The sequence below is a fragment of the Cervus canadensis genome, chromosome 27, assembly GCF_019320065.1.
Source record: "Cervus canadensis isolate Bull #8, Minnesota chromosome 27, ASM1932006v1, whole genome shotgun sequence".
Taxonomy (NCBI): Eukaryota; Metazoa; Chordata; class Mammalia; order Artiodactyla; family Cervidae; genus Cervus; species Cervus canadensis.
The window spans coordinates 37,210,937-37,232,167 of record NC_057412.1 but is presented as its reverse complement, the minus strand read 5'-3'; the positions used below and the strand labels follow the sequence as shown (position 1 = coordinate 37,232,167).

Here is a 21,231-nt window from a genome sequence, read left to right as displayed (position 1 = left end):
AAGATGTAGGGATCTATTTCCTGCCTGACCCTAGTGACCTCAACCAGTTTGTATGAGTGACCATTATTTTTAGCAGTTTTCCCAAATCTGAAAATGTTGCCATTCATAATAGACCCCCACTGGAGATTCATTTGTCAGCAACAGCATATGATCAGAATTAATCCTCTGGTTGCTAAATATCAAGATGGTGTAAATTCAGCTCTTAGCCGGGTATCAGGCTGCAAGGAGAGTCTAGGATTGGAAGCTGTCACTTAATGTATTGGAAAGCTCAGCATGATTGAGCTATGGAGGTGCTGGGGAATGAGGCAGTGTGTACCACCCAGGAAAAAGGAGAGGGAGGCAGACAGAGTCCTGCTCCTTCACTTTTACTGAAACAATCTCCCATTTTCATCGTGGCTGGAAACCATGACCAAATCCCTGACTTCAGAACTCACTGCCATGAGCAAAACACAGCTATTTTAGTCATTCATAAAAATGAAAATGAAGCTAGTACATTTAGAGCATATGAAACAAGATTCCATATTGCTAAATTTACCCCTTTCCCTTTTGTATCTCTAAAATCCATCTATTTGATCTGTGCTCCTGATAAGAGAAACAGAGTACACAGTGGACACATTGGTAGCTTTGCTTCTTTTCTTTTTCTTTTCTAATTCTTTACCATATGCAAATTTTACATGGGAATGCTATCATGTTAGAAGATCAATGTTGCTCCCACTGATGGGATCAGAAACAAATTTTAGGACCAGATGAGAAGGGAATTCCCAACCTAGCTGCAGTTCTGAACAGCCTACAAGACAAGGCAAAGATTCTGCAGAAACCTACATAGATAAATAGCTAAACTCTGAAAAGTCTGATCTTTTCAGGGTTTTGTTGTTGTTGTTGTTGTGGGGCTCAACTGGTCTTCTTTACTCAGAGAATTTTTATTAATATTTTCCATTCTTGTTTTTCTGGAGATTAATAGACCTGATAAAATGTTGGAGGTAAAGATGGAGGAAATGGTTAACATTTCAGTCAAGCAGACAATTTCAAATAGAACAGACACCATCATTTTTAAACCATCCTTTTGGGTATTCTAAATTAATCCTGGAATCTCCATCAGACTGTTCCTACTGCAAAGCCTTCTTTCCTCGTTCTCCTAACATCTATCTTATGTTTTCTCTCAGTAACAAATATTTCCACCATTTCACATAGAGAGATTTGGGACTCTTGTTGATTCACATTCCTTCAGGCAAATAAAGAAGTTATGTCTCTATGAAGATGTTCCTACTGGGGGGGCATTGACTTTGATGCCAATTCTTCAGTTTTATAAATAAGGCCAAGATGAAAATCCCTATATAAATTCTGGCCTGTCTTTATCCATGCATTCCCCTAGAATTTAAACTCATAAAAGTAGAATTAATAGGTCTAAGTCTGTGAATATTTTTTCAACATTCTGTTTAATTGCTTTCTATAACACTTTACATCTTCAAAAGAAATGTTTGTTGTCATAGTACCCTAAGGCATCATATATTAACCTGAAGCAGTAACACATCTAGAAAATATAGTTAAATAAGATGTGCAAAGATTCCTTACCCATTAAAAACCTAAAAATCAACTAAGAAAAAGAGTAAGAGACATCATTCCATAAAATTATGAACTCCTCCAAAAATATTAAGTGTTGAGAAATGAGAACTGGAGAAGGAAAGTTCCCTGATTTCAGCTAGATATTCAGCCAAAATCTTACTAAAATTCTCAACCCCCTTTCAACTATTTTTGAGCTTTCGACTCAAGGAGTTTTTCAAAGTTAGACAAGATCAGAAGATTCTGTATGTGTGTGGATCCACGGTAAAGTCACACCTGCCATAGAGTCTTAGGCAATCACTTTCTTGACATCCTCATTGCATAAAAAATGATGTAAATATCCCTATACCTTGAGCCTATCTTTCCCTCTCCCTCTTCTACCTACCTATAACTAGGCAGGCATCAGCCACTCTTGTTCCTGTGAATAAGTGGATTTTGGAGGATTTAGATTTAAATTGGAAGGTAAGGATTTAAACTGGAAGGAACTTCAACATAAGTTCCATAGCTGTAATTTTATACCTGACATCTTGGCAGGGAGTTATCACTGGTATGTAAAGCACTATTAAAATGATTGGTAAATGGGTATTTGCTTCCCAATTGCCTATTTTTCAATGTCTGAATGTTATCAGAAGCAAATACTAGAGGGGAAAAACGATTAAGTGGAAAAATCTGGAAGCTGAAGCCAGTCTTGATATCCAAGAAGTAATAAAAAAATCACTGCAGATGGTGACTGCAGCCATGAAATTAAAAGACACTTGCTCCTTGGAAGAAAAGCTGTGACCAACCTAGACAGCATATTAAAAAGCAGAGACATTAGTTTGCCGACAAACGCCCATCTAGTCAAAGCTATGGGCTTCCCAGTAGTCATGTATGGATGTGAGAGCTGGACCATAAAGAAGGCTGAGTGCTGAAGAATTGACACTTTTGAACTGTGGTGGTGGACAAGACTCCTCAGAGTCCCTTCGACGGCAAGGAGATCAAACCAGTCAACCCTAAAGGAAATCAATTCTGAATATCATTGGAAGGGCTGATGCTGAAGCTAAAGCTCCAATACTTTGGCCACCTGATGTGAAGAACTGATTCATTAGAAAAGCCCCTGATTCTGGGAAACGTTGAAGGTAGGAGAAGGGGACTACAGACGATAAGATGGTTGGATGGCATCACTGACTCGATGGACATGAGTTTGAGCAAGCTCTGGGAGATTGTGAAGGACAGGGAAGTGAGTACTGCAGGCCATGGGGCCGCAAAGAGTCAGACACAACTGAGCAACAAAAAAAGGTAACTTGGGAAAAATACTTGGAATCAACATGACACACATAAACAGTATATCAAGAACTTACACATAAAATAAAATTATCATACCTATTTAAGACTAACTAAATGAGGTAAATTAAAAATAGTCCATTTGCATGAAATATTCCATAATTTTGCATTGGAAGAAAATTAAGTCCAAATTTTTATCTCAGTAGTTGAGAGCAACTGAATAAACAGGATAATCTTAGACCTGGACAATAAGTATATCAGAGATAAGTATATTAGAAAGAAAATATGTGACTTTTTCCTCAGTTTTAGAGGTACTATTTAAGCTTCCCCTATTCTGGTGCACATTAGAAGCAGAACTTCCAAGCAAGCAGGTGTGCATTTAGAGAATAGCAGCTATATCATAATAAATGTGGCTTATGTGTGGTAGTGCATATTTGAAATCATAATCTTTTACAATTAAGATATCAAACCTCAAAAAATATCATCACCATAGTACAGCCTGAAAACAACTCAGATTATCACAGCTTAGGCAAATCACCTTCTGTGGAAGAAAATACTTTAAAGACTTATGATATACTCTGGCACAGATTAAAATAATTTTTATGATATAGCATTACAACACCATATGCCAGGTATTGTATAATGATTAAAGCAGGGGATACATTAATCCAATCATAATATACCTTTATAAAGACACTTATTTTCATGAGTTAGAAATAATGCCTTCACTAAGGTGGTCATGTATGGATGTGAGAGTTGGACTATAAAGAAAGCTGAGCACTGAAGAATTGATGCTTTTGAACTGTGGTGTTGGAGAAGACTCTTGAGAGTCCCTTGGACTGCAGGGAGATCCAACCAGTCCATCCTAAAGGAGATCAGTCCTGGGTGTTCATTGGAAGGGCTGATGCTGAAGCTGACACTCCAATACTTTGGCCACCTCACGCGAACTGTTGACTCATTGGAAAAGACCATAATGCTGGGAGGGATTGGGGGCAGGAGGAGAAGGGGACGACAGAGGATTAGATGGCTGGCTGGTATCACCAACTCAATGGACATGAGTTTGAGTAAACTCCGGGAGTTGGTGATGGACAGGGAGGCCTGGCGTGCTGCGATTCATGGGGTCGCAAAGAGTCAGACACGACTGAGCGACTGAACTGAAAGTAGTATAATAATAATCACAGCAACAACAACAAACCTAGATGCACACAAAGATATGAATAATTCATTAAGCTTTTCACAGATCTGTAGTTTTTCAATTAATCAATTATTAAAAGTTAAGTTTTTTTAAAAGATCTTCAATTATTTCAACTTACTTTAAATACATCTCTAGGTTGAAGGAAGGATGAGAATCATAAAATTTTGGATTTGAAAATAATATTATTATAATTTAGAAACTAAATTGATAGCTTTCAGTGCTTTTTGACATTCTAAATGTACAAATTTAAATGTCAACAGCTAATCATGGATAATCTGCTATTGATTTTTCTCTGTTTAAAAATACCCAGTTCTGGCAGAAATTTCTATCCCAATATTCCTCTACAGGCACATTTATCAAATATAAAATACAGATCAATCAAACAGTAATTTAATTTCTCAAGATAAACATTAAAGAGTACTAGCAATTCCCAAGTTGTGAAACACCTCTAAAAGCCAACATTTAATGGAGGTAGGGATGAGAAAATCACAATAAAACAAGAACTTCAGATGACAGGAAACTAAAGAAATATTTTTCATCTTTAAATTGCATGTAACATAAATCATACAGGGTTTACTATTTTACCATTATCTGAAGATAAAATAATCAGCAGAGAAAACCATATATAATCCACAAAACCACAAGATTTTGTGTTGTTACAGTTTGTGTGCTGCTTATCTTTAAAAGCAGCCACCATCATTAAATATGCTAGTTCTTAAAGAATATGATAAAACTTTTAATGAAAAAATCAAGTGGGGCCACTTACTTAAAAACTCTACATCCAGTCTAAGACATCAATCCCTCAGATTATTTTTATCTACACACAAGAATAAGTTTTAATCTTCAAGTGCACTGGGATTACCCAGAGGGATGGGATGGGGAGGGAGGTGGGAGGGGGGTTCAGGATGGGGAACACATGTAAATCCATGGCTGATTCATGTCAATGTATGGCAAAAACCACTACAATATTGTAAAGTAATTAGCCTCTAACTAACAAAAATAATTGGGAAGAAAAAAAAATCCTCAAGTGAAAAAAACTAACTCAAAGTAGCTTAGAAACTGAAGTTTCCAGAGGAGTCATTCATTTTAATTCTTATTACTTATATACATTTTACATTAATTTTTATTAAAGTATAGTTGCTTCACAATATTTTGTTTGTTTCTACTGTACAGGGCAGTGAATCTGCTATACATATACATGTATCTCCATTTTTTGGCTTCCCTGCCCATTTAGGTCACCACAGAGCACTCAGTCGAGTTCCCTGAGCTATACAGAGGTCCTCCTTAGTTATCTATTTTATACATACTATCCATAGTGCATGGCTTCCCTGGAGGCTCAGTGGTTAAAAACCCTCCTGACAATACAGGAGACATGGGTTCTTTCCCTGGGTCGGGAAGATCCCCTGGAGAAGGAAATGGCAACCCACTCCCGTATTCTTGCTGGGAAATCCCATTGACAAAGGAGTCTGGCAGACTACAGTCCATGGAGTCACAGAGAAGTCAGACACGACTTAGCAACTAAACAACAACACAATCGGTAGTGTATATATGTCAAACCCAATCTCCCAATTCATCCCACCTGCCCAGCCTTTCCCTCATTGGTGTCCTTACATCTGTCTTCTACACCTGTGTCTTTCACTGTTTGCAAATAAGATCATCTTTATTTTTCTAGATTCATATATGCGTTAATAAACAATATTTGTTCTTCTCTTTCTGATTTCTGATGGTAGTCTCTAGGTCCATTCATATCTGTACAAATGATCCAATTTCATTCCTTTTTATGGCTGAGTAATACTGAGCATAACTGAGTAATATTCAATATTCAACAATAACAACCACATCTTCTTTATTCATTTCTTTGTTGATGGACACTTAGGTTGTCTCCACCTCCTGGCTATTTTAATGGTGATGCAATTCACTTTGGAACACACATGTCTTTCTGAATTATGGTTTTCTCTCGGCATATGCCCAGGGGTGTGACTGTTGGGTCATATGGTAGTTCTATTTTTAGTTTTTAAGTTACCTCCATACTGTTTTCCATAACGGCTGTACAAATTTACAGTCCCATCAGACTCTCTTATCACTTATATATATTTACAATAATGAACCATAATAAAATGAATGAATAAATGTGATACTCATTTTCATTTCCCATATGAAACTCAATATTTTTTGTTATAATTTTTAAAATTATTTCCCTTTATCTTTGCTAAATTGCTAGTGTTAGGTTGATGCAGTTCTGCACTGTTGAAACTGTTTGATACTGCAATACATTCTTAAGTAAATGTAGTTATGTTATATATCATTTTAATGCACATTTCTTGCTTGATTGTTTTGTTAGTGACATTTCTTGCTGCATATTTTATATTTATATATATATTTTTAATTTTATATTTCACACTAGGGAAATGATGTTAGATAAAAAGCAAATTCAAGTGATTTTCCTTTCCAGTTCAAATGGATCATAAAGCAGCAGTAAGAATTCGCAACATCAACAACATATTTGGTCCAGGAACGCCTAACAAATGTACAGTGCAGTGGTGGTTCAAGAAGTTTTGCAAAGGAGACAGGGGCCTTGAAGAAGAGGAGTGCAGTGGCCGGCCATTGGAAGTTGACAATGATCAACTGAGTGCATCATCAAAGCTGATCTTCTTACGACTACAGAAGAAGTTGCTGAAGAACTCAGCATTGAACATTCTATGGTCCTTTGCCAATGGAAGCAAATTGAAAAGGTGAAAAAGCTTGATAAATGGTGTGCCTTGTGAGCTGATCACAAATCAAAAAAAATGATCACTTTGAAGTGTTGTCTTCTCTTATTCTATGCAACAACATTGAACCATTTCTCTATCAGACTGTGACTTGCATCGAAAAGTGGATTTAGACAACAACCGGCAATGACCAGCTCAGAGGTTGAACCAAGAAAAGCTCCAAAGCACTTCCCAAAGACAAACTTGTACCAAAAAAAGGTCATGGTCACTGTCTGGCAGTCTGCTGCTGATTGATCCACTAGAGCTTTCTGAATCCCAGTAAAACCATTACATCTGAGAAGTATGCTCAGCAAATTGATGAGATGCACCAAAAACTGTAATGCCTGTAACTGGCACTGGGTCAACAGAGTGGGCCCAATTCTTCTCCAGAACAATGCCTGATAGCATGCTGCACAATCAACACTTCAAAAATTCAGCAAACTGGGCTACTAAGTTTGCCTCATCCATCATATTCACCTGACCTTGTGCCAACTGACTACCACTTCAAATATCTCAATAATTTTTTGCAGAGAAAACACTTCCACAACTAGCAGGAGTCAGAAAATACTTTCCAAGAGTTCTTGGAATCCTGAAGAACAGATTTTTACACTACAAGAATAAACTTATTTCTCATTGGCAAAAATGTGTTGACTGTACTGGTTCCTATTTTGATTAATAAGATGTGGTTGAACCTGGTTATAATGATTTAAAATTCATGGTCCAAAACTGCAATTACTTTTTCATCAACCTAGTATTTTACTGTCAACTTTACAAGTTTGCCCTCAATGTAAGGGGACAGATCTTATTTCATTTCTAGTAGTCACACAAAGCCAGGGCCAATACATTGTCATGGTCAGTATGCACACATGCATACTAAACTACTTCAGTCGTGTCCGGCTCTTTGCAAACCTATGGACCATAGCCCACCAAGCTCCTGTCCACGGGATTCTCCAGGCAAGAACACTGGAGAGGGTTTTCACGCCCTCCTCCAGGGGATCTTCTCGACCCAGGGATTGAACCCATGTCTCCTGCGGCTGATACTTTCATATTTTCATCTCTGTAAACAATAGTTCATAGATGTGAACTTGTCTATGGAACAACTAAATCCATATTACTTTGTCAAATATTCACTAACATATAAATGGCCTCATTAATTAAATCTTTTGCTCGCAGAAGTTCAAGGCAAAGTGACCCATCTTTATGTTTCCTGTCCCCAGCACAGTGAAAAAACATAGTAGGCTCAATATATTTCATTTAAAAGTTGGGTGAATATATATTTAATCTGAACTAAATTGAGAATTATAGGAAAATATATACAAATAAATCGTACACATTAAGAACCGAAGTTTGTGTACATAAGTAATAAAAATAAGAATGAACAAACAAAAACCCAAAGATAACTACATCTATATTACAAGGGAAAAGCATTTCAGAACTTTATAAAAAAAACAGCCTAACAATTTCATCTGATTTTAAAGCTTCATAACTTTAGGGGATATTTTTCACTTAGCTTTAGCAAGTATTTAAAACTCTAGAATACTAAACTTTAAAATAAATTCTTACATTTTAATTCTTCTTTACTAGGGTATAAAGCTCTTGAAAAGCCTAAAAAATAGTGCATATGCATATACATGGATTTCTGGTCATAAACTAGCGAGTATTATAAAGGTTCTTACACATGTAATTTTAAGTAAACAAACTACCTGTTATTTTAATAACCAGGATGAACTATAGTTCTCTATAAAATAAAGTTATTTTACTATAGCATTTTAAGACAGTAAGTTATTATAATACAGGTACAATTTTTCCTCTTATGTATATCATAAAAATAACAATAAAGTTGGAACATGTTATTTTCATTTATTTTTAAACCATGCTAAGTAATATGCTATACCAACAATATACACTCCTGAAATTGTTCTTTTTCAGATAAAAATTAGGATCTCTTTCTGAATGCTCCCTCATTAAATAAGGAATATAAAACAGCCAAGGTAACAGTGCACTTTCCTCATTAAATGTTGTACTGTTATAAAACTGTTCTGGCTATTACAGTCTTGGGGTTTTGTTATTGTTGTTGTCCAGGCGTTATAACTTTTAACAAGTGGACTAATGCACAGATTTTATTCACTTTTAGAAATTGACTAAAGTCTTATGATTTTGTACAATGCTATCTATTAGTTTGCTGAGTTCTTTCCTGTCACACATAATGACAACTACTAATTATTTTCACTTGCATTCACAATTTAAATGTTGTCTAAGTATATTTTAAATCTAGAAGGAGAGTGAAAGGAAATTTTCAGGATTTTTTTAAAAGAGTTTTAGCTAACATTGTCTAACATCAGGACTCTTCTGCACTTGCAGAGTTGAAGGGTCTAACCCAGGGTAGAGTCAGATATATGTAACAAGAGAAACTCCTTAACCAATTAGGTTCATTTTAAAAATAGTACCATAATTCAGTTTTTTTCTATCCCTATTTTTCTTTCATTTTGAATGTTTAAAGCTACTTAGCACTGTACTATATAATAAACTTCAGTTGCTGGAGATTTCTATTTTTATCATAACATTTATTGGCCACTACATAGTTTTTCTAATTAAACATTCAATTTTAATTATTTTTACAATATTAATGTGTCAGCAACATATGGAACACATTTGTGCTTTTTAAAGTAAAAATTAAGGTGATACTGAGATATACTTCAACTCATATTTGGAGGCAATCATTTCAATTAATTCTAGATAATTCTTATTTGGAATACACATTAATATAATATTTTTATTTCCTAAATGTAAAATATTTCCTGCTTTACTAACTTGCTTAAAATACATCTAATTATAATCATCATAAGTAGGAAAATTTTCCTATATTGATTTTTTTTAATTATATGTAAGTGCTTTTACTTATTCTAGATATTATACTCTACATACTATTTCAAGAATGTGTTTCCCCAGGGAGCTCAACCTCGTGCTCTGTGACAACTAGAGGGGTGGAATGAGGGATGAAGAGAAGTTAAAGAGGGAGGGGAGATATATATACTTATGATTGATTTATGTTGTATGGCAGAAACCAATACAACATTGTAAAGCAATTATCCTCCAATTAAAAATAAATTTTAATAAAAAGTGTTTCTCTTTGCAATGCTCATATACCACAAATATGAGTATTACAGCAATCAACCTAAAATAATACATAATCATTCTGTCATGTTATTAGTAAGTTAACATTAGTAAATAAGCTATGTATATAAATAGCCATATATCCAGATACCAAATATTACAAGAATAAAATAATACATAACTAATTCTAACTCTTGAACATTCAGTTTCTAAAGAGATGTTATAACTTCTATGATCAGAAAGTAAGTATAACAGTACAACTGAAGTTATAAAATGTAATAGGAGGAAGAATGGTGATTTTTCGTTTATATCCAGCCAGTTCAGATCATCAGACAGGCCAATAGCTAGAGGACACAGCAGTATCCTGGGAAAGTAGCTGAGTGTATTTTTCAGGACATGGGCTGAAAATACATGCTCTCATCCCAGTTCTTGCTCCAAAACTCAATTAAGATGTATGTTTGCTGCTATCTGAAACTGGAAAAACTAGCTTCTTCACCATGAATCACAGTTTTTAATGATAAATCTACCTTAAATAAACACACCAGAAAAAGCTAGCCTAATATCATTTAAACAAAACCTGCCTCAATCTGTCAGTTCATGGAAAGTCACTAGAGATTTGAAATATTTATACTGTCTATGCATGGTTGTGTTTATTCAATGCATATTTATGTTTAATTTTCATGCAATTAAATAAGATATATGCCCACCCATAAACTAATATTAGAAGATCCCTATGAAGCAATTTTACAAACAAAAACACATAGAAGTGTTAGTAGTATTACTTCACACCCTTCCTTCTTTCCCTCATGATATCATTTACTGTAAAATTCATCTTATAAAAATCATCAAGTAATTAAGGATTAATTATCAATTACTCAAGGATATATCACATCAAAAGAGAAGGCTGATTTTCTAAAGAACAGAGACTATATGATAATCACTGTTGTAGAATCTAGCTTAGAATCTGTTGTAGAATTCTATCTTAGAACCTAGCATAATGCCTGACACAGGAAGATACTTTAAGATGTGGATGTTGAGTGACTTATTTTCTTAACTTTGAGATAAACTTTAATGAAATAAGATATTACTTGCAAATAATCAATACATAAATATTAGAGCTGAGCATCAGTACTCTTACACGTTGTCATATGACAAATGTACTTTAAAAGTTTTTCTAATTATAAAAAAAAAACTAATTTTGGATCTAATTTTAAGAAAACAGAAAATTTTCCTACTAGGCTTGGAAAGAGACTGGAAACTCTTCACTGAACTATATTAATATATTCTTAAAGGAAAACTCCTTGAATTCTTACATATAGTAAGTACCCTACCTATCAGTGTGTATGTGTATGCCAAGTCTCTATAGTCACGTCTGACTCTGCCACCCCATGGACTGTAGCCCGTCAGGCTCCTGTGTCCATGGGATTCTCCAGGCAAGAATACTGGAGTGGGTTGCCATTTCCTCCTCCAGGGGATCTTCCTGATCCATGGATCCAAGACCTGTCTGTTAAGTCTCCTGCATTAGCAGGGGCGTTCTTCACCACTAGTGCCACCTGGGAAGCCCAAATAGTAGGCTCTGATAAACACCTTTTTTTTTTCCATTTATTTTTATTAGTTGGAGGCCAATTACTTTACAATATTGTAGTGGTTTTTGCCATACATTGACATGAATCAGCCATGGATTTACATACCTTTTTAAAGTACAAACATTATCACTCAGTTCTAGAATATTTATCATTGAAAATCAAAACTGTATATATCATAAGAATTCATAATGTTTACTGAAAGGAAATCACTATAAAATAATATTCTCCACAACATTCTAAACACTAAAGTATAAGATTTACTATGTTTGAATATGTACCTTTAAGAATATTTACAAATGTTTACATGAAACATCTCCAGAGTATTGATTTTCCAAATAAATACAAGGCATTTAGGACTATTAAATTAAGATTTTTATGCTTTTATATATTTGACAATTGCTGTCATATATCAGTAGTAGTAGTAGGCAACTCACAGGGATGAACAATAACTGGTCAGGGAAACTTTTTAAGCTACATGCAATTTACTGTTGTTGAGTGAAGAGCCTAATACTTTCTTCCCTCATCTTAAGATCTAATTTTCCTGGGTTTTTACAAGCTTCCTGAATAAGTATTTGTTTCTCTTCATTTTAACAAAATGCAGAAAAGAAGACTAATAGAAAATATGTGAAAACATGCCTATTTTATATCTAGTATCACTTCTATTTTTCTTTTCAGTAACAGTAGTCTGATCATAACAAAGATGAATAAAACTGGTGCATAAGCCAAACTTTGCAATACTGCTCTGTATTTTAATAGATTCTGCTGGATCACCATACTGCTTTGCTAAGATATCTCCACCCACCTGTACCATTACCCACTCTGACAAAAAGCAACTACATATGTAAAGTTATCATGTCAAAACGCGTTAACAAATTTCATCTGTTGATCCAATGAGTGCACAGTGCTATGCACAATGGTTTGAAATAATAAAACTATACTATTAATATTATGCTTTAAATCATAGTTTGAGCAGAATAAAGTAGAGAATGGACCTCTCACCCCATCCTTCCTATCTGCTGTCAATAATCAACCATTACAAGCAAGATCATTTTTATGGGGAGGAATGAAAAATGTTTTCAGATCCCTTGGAAAAAGTGACAAAATACTGAATATCTACATTTATTTTCCTGTAATTATAAGATGATGCCATAATCCTACTTCCAAATGGTATCTCAAATCCATCTTCTTATCCCCATCTCAGTCTCACCATGCTAGCCAGGCCACCATACCCTTCCTGATGTCCCTAAAAACTGCAATAGACTCCTAACACTATTCTCTTCATGTTCCAATCATCTCTTCCTAGCCATAATACTATAAAAATGAAAAATGGCTGAGATCTCATTAGCTTCCCATTTTACCGAGGAAAATATTAAAACCTAATTCCTCAATTCCAGAAAAATAAATGACCCAATCAAAAAGTGGGCCAAAGAACTAAACAGACATTTCTCCAAAGAAGACATACAGATGGCTAACAAACACATGAAAAGATGCTCAACATCACTCATTATTAGAGAAATGCAAATCAAAACCACAATGAGGTACCATTACACACCAGTCAGGATGGCTGCTATCCAAAAGTCTACAAGCAATAAATGCTGGAGAGGCTGTGGAGAAAAGGGAACCCTCTTACACTGTTGGTGGGAATGCAAACTAGTACAGCACTATGGAAAACAGTGTGGAGATTCCTTAAAAACTGGAAATAGAACTGCCATATGACCCAGCAATACCACTTCTGGCATACACACTGAGGAAACCAGATCTGAAAGAGACACGTGCACCCCATGTTCATCTCAGCACTGTTTATAATAGCCAGGACATGGAAGCAACCTAGAGCCATCAGCAGATGAATGGATAAGGAAGCTGTGGTACATATACACCATGGAATTTACTCAGGCTGTAAAAGGAATTCATTGAACCAGTCTAATGAGATGGATGAACTGGACCCCTTATACAGAGTGAAGTAAGCCAGAAAGATAAAGAACATTACAGCATACTAACACATATATATGGAATTTAGAAAGATGGTAACGATAACCCTATATGCAAAACAGAAAAAGAGACACAGAAATACAGAACAGACTTTTGAACTCTGTGGGAGAAGGTGAGGGTGGGATGTTTCAAAAGAAAAGCATGTATACTATCTATGGTGAAACAGATCACCAGCCCAGGTGGGATGCATGAGACAAGTGCTCGGGCCTGGTGCACTGGGAAGACCCAGAGGAATCGGGTGGAGAGGGAGGTGGGAGGGGGGATCGGGATGGGGAATAGTGTAAATCTATGGCTGATTCATATCAATGTAATGACAAAAACCACTGAATGTTGTGAAGTAATTAGCCTCCAACTATAAAAAATTAAAAAAAAAAAAAAAAAAAACCTAATTCCTTTCCATGGCTTGTTTTCTTCTCTGTGGATCTGGTTTCTCACTCTCTTTCAAACCTCACTCTAGGCTACTCTCCTCCTTGCTCAGTGAGCTCCGGTTCCAAACTGGACTTATTCTTCAAAGGGGACAAGCTCACCTCCCTCAAGGTCACTGAGCAGGTAGCTGCCTTTACCCAGAATGCACTTCACCCTGTTCTGTGCATCCAGCTGTTTCTCATCCTTGAGAATGTCATTTACGTGTCACTTCCCAGATAGGCCTCTCTAACCATCACATATAAAATAGCGGGTCCCTCCTGTTATTTGCTCAGGGCCTTTATTGTTTCCTCCATAGTATATAGTTTCATTTACTTCCATATTTTTTGTCAGTCTCCCTTACTAGAAAATAAATTCCATGAGGGCATTTATGAAGTCTGGCTTACTTACTCTTTTTTCTCTTCATCATATAAATATTACATTCAAAAACAGAATACTCAATAAAAATAAGGCAAAAGTAGAGGTAATATAATATCTGTTTTTTAAAGAACTAATGCCAGTCCTAAAGAAACTGCAAGTTGATCACAACACTACAGACACAGTATATCAATTTATGTTTCACAATTTAAATGTATATATATATACACACATATATATACAATTTTTATTTAAAAGTTAACACTGTGTATGTATAAACAATTTAATCCTTCTGTATAAGTTTAGTTTGATTACATGATTAACAAAGTACACTGAACAAAGTTAATCCATGTTTATTACTTAACTACATGTACTGATCTCCACTATATTTATAGTCCCAAGAAATGGTGAGTCAAGAACACAAGAAACTTCTATAACTTTAGGGATTTGGTTGACTGATGGACAGTGTGAGATAACATCTATTCTCTCACCATTTAGGACAAAAGAAATATATAGTCAGAAGTACTCCTGTGTGTGAAAGAAGAGAGAGTGATTGAGATATGGTGTCTGTCACGGGGGAAAATAATTAGTAGAAGAAAATACAATAAATCACTGATGCCTTTTGCCACTTGTTTATACTAGCAATGATTACTGAAGAAGAAATTTTCAACTCTTGGATTTTTATTAATGTTTAATTTTGTAACATAAGAATAATACAAATTCTAAATAGAAAAGTTTGAAAGTATTTTGAAAATGTAAAAAGACGTTATTTAATCATTAATTTAAAAACATATATATATATATTTGCCCCTTGAGAAAATCTATATTAAAATTGCTTTATTCATGTTATTTCTAGTCTGAAGACAAGACCCTTAAAGAATGTTGTGTAATTTTTGTGTAAAAAAAAATTTTAGATATAGTCTTATCCCAAATTCAGAACAAAAAGATTGAGATGACTAGTGCATATCAATGACATTCTATATTCTATTTTAAATACTAATCATAATGGCTAATTCCACAATGGCTCACTTCAGTTTGTTAATGTATAAAAAATACATTCTAGGTTGTTTTCATACTTATGGAAAACAAGAAAAGCATGTGATTTCAAGAACTCTTGCACTTTTACAATCATAGTTTATCCATCAAATTTTATATAAGGAAAGGCCTTTTAGAAATATTCTTTATAAATCACTCAGTTTTCCTTATCGAACCCAATTTTCAATATTTTCAGTAAAGTTCACTCTTCAACTTTCTTAAAATATTTCAATTCCCCCCTTTCTGTAAATATAAGAACAACATTCGGTCTTACAGTTTGTGAACAATACTTATGTCAGTTCAACTAATTTAGGGCTATGAATTTAAATAAGCAGGTATTTTTCAGATCAGCTATGTTCACCTGTATTTACATACGACTTAGTGGATTTTAGACTTATTTCATTCAAATTAATAAATTTAATGAAACTAATGGCTCCAACTATTGTTTTCCTTGTATATTTCATTTTTCACTGAAATCCCTGAGTGGAGGAGAAAGATCAATTCACACAATCTTGGTAGTAAAATGAACTCACCAGACTCTCATATTCAAACCATATTTTGATTTAATGAATTATTCGAGTATTGATTATTTTTGGAAACATGAGTCACACCCTGAGAGATGCATCAACTCTTTTTAGACTAAAGCAGAGTAATCTGTGAATTAACGGGTCCCTGGTGGCTACCAAGCACTGAGATTGATATACATGGTTACTGACATAAGAAACAAGATTGTATTTTATATTCTCCTAACTATCCTTTTAGCACAAAAATAAAAGTTTTCAATTCTTGAGAGAGTAAAAACTGTTACTTTTAAAGTTGCCAACACGAAATAAATACTGTGGTTTTAAACAGAGGGAAAATTAATGGAATAAGGGAAATTTGAGTACAAATCATGTTTTCATTTACTTAATCAGATGAAGTGATCTAGGAAGCAGCTTTACTTTTTGATCAATTCAAGGAGGTTTCAGTAATAGGAAGAGAGTCAAACTGATTTATTTTGTCTTTATGGCGCAGAGATTCACAGCCAGTTGAGAAACAAGAGGAGATGCTTCCTATTTTCAAGTTACTCTTAGCACATTGTAAAAAATGAAATGGTTCATTTTTTTGATCCTTTTATTCTATCTATGTATGCAAAACGAGGAATGAGGAAGGGAATGATGCCTTCATTCAACCATGAAATATTTTATATAATTTGGTAAAAATAAATCACATTAAAGTTTACTTTGTGATTACTCTTAATGAGAAGACAAATTATATTGAAATGAAAATTTACCCTCTGCAACAAATTTTAAAAATAAAACAAGAATTCCATTAGCTCTTAGGACAAAAAGTTACTAGAAAAATGAATACATATGCTTAAAATTAAATATTAAGCCTATTATCAATGCTTATTATGTACAAAGATAAGATTTGTATTTTGCATTAATATTTCTATATTGTACATGTACTTCAGTAATTCTACAATACCTCATATTTTCAGTGTTTACAAATTGGCAAGATATGTTGATTCACGTCATCTATTTTTGAAACTACAAATAAGAAAATATCCTTTTGTTCATAAAACATTTTGAAGTTCCACATTTATCAACTATTAGCATGATTATTTCAGCATTCAAAAATTATCTCAAGATATTATAAGGCATAATTTCGAACCACTGTAACTTTAAGCAGTAAAAAGCATTTTAAAAGCAATTATTTGTATCTGATGAAAAAAATCTGAGCATGTTTTCTCCATAATATTATGCTGAAAAACTCTAAATTTTACCCAACTTACCCTTTAGGTATAATATTATTCAAGTGTAACACATAGCTTGCGTTTTTAGACTATTAGTACAAATGCAAATTAAGAGTTTTTGGAGACCATCTTTAATGATCTTATTTGTTAGGTAAGTTGAGTAATATTCACTAAGTTAAGCTAATTTACAAAACACACATAAATTAGATATAATTGGTAAATCTTTTAGGTAAAACGTCTTGTAAAAGTATGAGAAAGCTATTAAAATAGATAAATAAAAATTACTGCAAGAGTTGACAAACAACTTCCCTATCCCTTAAACTTAATATGAATATCTGAAAGGTCATACTTTAATACTTGAGACACTTTGGTAGAATGGCTCTTTACTCATTTGAAGAGTCTAACATGTGTTTTATTTTTGGTAGTATCCTCAGGGCCTAGGATGGTTACTGGAACTTTGAAAATATAAATGTTGATTTAGGGACATGATTGAAAGGATATAACTGTTAAAATATTCCTAACAAACTTGACTTTAAGTGTACACATCTTTAGAAGCCCTAGACACACTTAGTATAACATAAATGTCTGATTTTCCAATTACTAAAAATCGTTTTTCTTTTCAATAAAAAGGTCAAGTAATTACACGTTATTTTAAACAATGTTCAATTTTCAGAGGTAAATTAACTACCCCTTTGATATTTAATGCCAATAGTCCTTGAAACCAAATAAGGGATGTGTGTGAAGGTATACACCTCCATAGGAGAGCGTGGCACTATAGGTGATACTTATAGAATACATTTTCAAAGGCAAGATGGTTGTGTAGGGTTTTCAAGCTGACATATGCATTTGTGATTGCAATCTGGAGGTCAAAAAAAAGGCAAAGAATTAGAAAAGCATGTCAAAAGTATCAGTTACATAAATGAGAACTGAATATTCATTCTAAATGATTCTATTTCTAACAAACTGGTTGTATATGTTTATGACAAAAAAGAAGGCTGTTTTGTTCTAATTTCCTTCACTCTTAACCTTCTCACCCTCGCAAAGGAAGCGCACATTTTCATGCCATCTGACCTCTATTTATATACCTGCAAATTATTTCGAGACCTTGTATGCTGAATGGTAACTCTAATTGAAGTTTTGTATTTGAGGTGTTTTAAAAGTGTGACGTAACAGGTGACACCGGCGGTCATCACAGCGCCAGAGAGAGCATCCAGCCAGGTACACGCTGGAAAACTTTTATGGCTGTTCCTCTCCCAGTCTAGGAGGATTGAGACTATGGAGGTAATTTCTTTTATATAGATCTTTAAATATTCACAGCAGAAATCCAATGAGTATGTCTCATAAAGATTGTTGGCTAGAAAGCGGAAAAAAAAAAGTTCAAAAATTCTCAGTGCTTTCCATTCGGTAAACCTCACTTTCACTTTTCATAGGCTATTCATCTTCACTTTACCACTTTACCTGACTTTAGGCATAGAATATTCACGACTTCTTAATTCACACCTAATACCCGCAACCCCCCCTCCCCCCGCCCCGGCCCCTTCCGGCGTCTGGGCTGGAAATAATCCGGAATAATTTCTAAATTCGGTCGGGATGGGGTAAAGGGCTTGCAGCTGGGCGAGGGTTTGGTTTATAGAAGGCTCAAGGCTGGTTATTTGGCCAGGGGCTACAGCGAGAACGATCTGCTTTCTTGCAGGCGTGCGGGAGAACCTCCACAGCACCGCGCCGTGAGCGACCGCAAAGAGCCAGAAGTCTCCATTAAAGCCTCCACCACAGAGCCTGACCTCCCGTGGAGACCGCGCGGCGGGGAGCGGTCCCGCGGCTGCCAGTGGTGGGACCCAACTGCTGCTGATGCTCACGCATCCGTTTCAAGACATTTTGGAAGCAGAACAGACCGCTCCTCGTGAGGTCGCCGGCCCCGGGCGCTGTGGACAGGCGCTCTGGTGAGGAGACATCCTCGACCCCCTCGTGTGGAAAGCCGGGAGAAGCCCACCCCGAGACGAAGTTACCTGCCAAGAGGCGACCAACGCACCGGTCCTCAGAGCACCCGCCTCCTCCCGCCCCATCTTGCTTCTCCACCGGCCCCTTTACCTTGGTTGTTGGAGACGTGACTGCAGTCGCCTGGCCAAGCTGTCAGCAGAGGCAAGAAGAAACCAAATTGCAAAAGAAATTCCCGGACTTCGCTGCCCCCCATGGTTCTCCCCGGCTCTCTTCTCCTCCCCCTTAAAGTGAAGTAGCTCAGCCAGGTGTTCAGCGGCGGGTCCGAGTCCACGTCTTCTTCCTCCTCCTCTTCCTCCTCCACCCGGCCCACAGGGGGTGTCCCGGGGCGACCCCCGCGCGAGGCCCCGGGGGCAGGGCACGAAGGTCCAGGCTGCCCAGGTGCAGGCGCAGCTGCTCCGGAGGAGGACGCTGCCGGCGGCGCCAGGGAGCTCCTGGCGGCTGTAGGCGAGCGGAATTGCATCCACCGCCGTGTCCCGCTCGCGCGAGGACTATTCACTTGGGCCTGGGAGAGCGCGCGCGCAGGAGCGAGCTCGGGCTGTGGTTTGGGGGAGGGGAGCGCAGGGGCGGGGGAGGGCGCCTCACGGCGGCAACGGGGGAGGGACGGCCAGGTGCGGCGGCGGCTCGGGCAGCTCTGCCGGTCTGCGCGCCCCTCCGAACTCAGAGCGGGCACTTGCGGAGCCAAAAGCAGGGCGGGCGCTGCAGCTCTGAGCGGGCGGGGGCCGCAGGAACTTTCCTCCGGCCAGTGCGGCGAGAGCCGAGCGCCTAAGGAGGCTCCGCGGGGCCGCGAGCGGTCCGAGCGAGCTACCGAGCTGCGCCCTCAAGCCCCTCGCCTAGGTGGCGACGGCCGCGGCCCGCCGAGCGGACCCCTCCAGCTCGGCCGCGTCTGCGCCGCGCTTCGGCCTCGGCAGCCTTTTCCCTGGCCTGTCTGAGGCCGCACTTAGTCTCCTAAGCACTTTCCTTCCCATTTCGCGGCAGCAGCGTCCAGCGTTTTAGGGCTACTCTGCACCCGCAGGGCTACCGCCGACTTCACATTTCCGCCGCCGGTGGGGGCGAGTGCTGTGGCCGAGCGCTCCGCGTCCGGCTTGAGCTTGGCGGCGGCGGCGGTGGCGGACCAGCCTGACCGCTCCTCAGCCTGGGTCGCCCAAACTTGCCCGATAGGGCAAGAGCCTCGGCTTGGCGGCCGCCTCCGCAGCTAGTCCTAGGAGAGCGAAGGCAGGCAGCGAGCTGCAGAGAGTCACCTCAGGCTGGAGGCGGGCGGGGGCCTGGCACGGGGTCTCACTGAGGTCTCGTCGTCACCGTGCGGCGGCGACTTCACAGCGGAGGTCAAGAGCATGGTCGCAGCCGCAGGCGCCGGGGTTTCGGGGGGCCCGGGACGCCAGCAGCGTGACGGCGTCGGACCGCGCACTCGGAGAAGCCCCCGGGCTGAGCCGTGCGTGGCCGCCTCCACAGCCGCGCCGACTGCCTGCGAGCGGACCGCTATCCCCGCGGAAGCCGCCCCCTCGCGGCTCCCGCTCCCTCCCAGCGCTCCACGGCGCCGGCTGCCGGGTGGGACCGCTCGGCCCTCGTCCCCCGCGTGGGGAGTTCGGGAAGGGGGCAACACCGGTGCTAACAAGGAGGGTCTCGGGGCGCCTCGTCCTGACGCCCTCGCCTCGCCGCCGAGGCGGACGTGGAGGGTAGGGCCCGAGCCGCCAGCGCCGCCCAGCTCCGCCGAGCCCGGCGCTGGCCCGCCTGGCTGCCGCCGCTCGGCTGCTGCGAGCCCGGCGCTAGAGGGGGTTAGTAGACAACAAAAAATGCCTCCGCGGCTCGCAGGTGGAAGAGGCTGGCCACGCTAGGACCCTCAGGAAGGAGGAGGAATGCGCCCCGGCTACACTTAACACGTTTAGGAAGGGCGCGCCAAGGAATCTGTGCCACTAGTGTGGGGGTTCCGTAATAGTTTATTCGCTGTTGTTATTATAATCATCATTTTAATTGAACGGACTTAGGGTTTTACAGTCGAGTGAGGTCGAAGATCCCACCTCTAAATTCATGAGAATGTTTTTTAAAATATTTATGACAGGGAAGAAAAGTAAACCCAGAAAAAAATAAAAAACGATATTATGAAGGGTATCTTTCTTCTCTAGGGCAGAGGGAGGGAAATGGTGCAGTGGCGGGATTTGAGAAAGTAGTAAATGGAAGAGCAAAGGATCTGCGTTCGACGCTTAGAAAATTCTGGAGGAGAAAACAGCCTTC

At 38.2% G+C, this 21,231-nt stretch overlaps 1 protein-coding gene across 1 annotated transcript in view; it reads right to left on the bottom strand.

Moving 5' to 3' along the window:
• Positions 1–19,462, bottom strand: part of EPHA6 (EPH receptor A6) — a 962,333-nt gene extending 942,871 nt beyond the window's left edge. Inside the window, exon 1 of the mRNA XM_043449041.1 lies at positions 19,093–19,462. Coding sequence (XP_043304976.1) covers positions 19,093–19,462 — 370 coding nt within the window. The remainder of the gene's footprint in view (positions 1–19,092) is intronic.
• Positions 19,463–21,231: the final 1,769 nt, after the last annotated feature.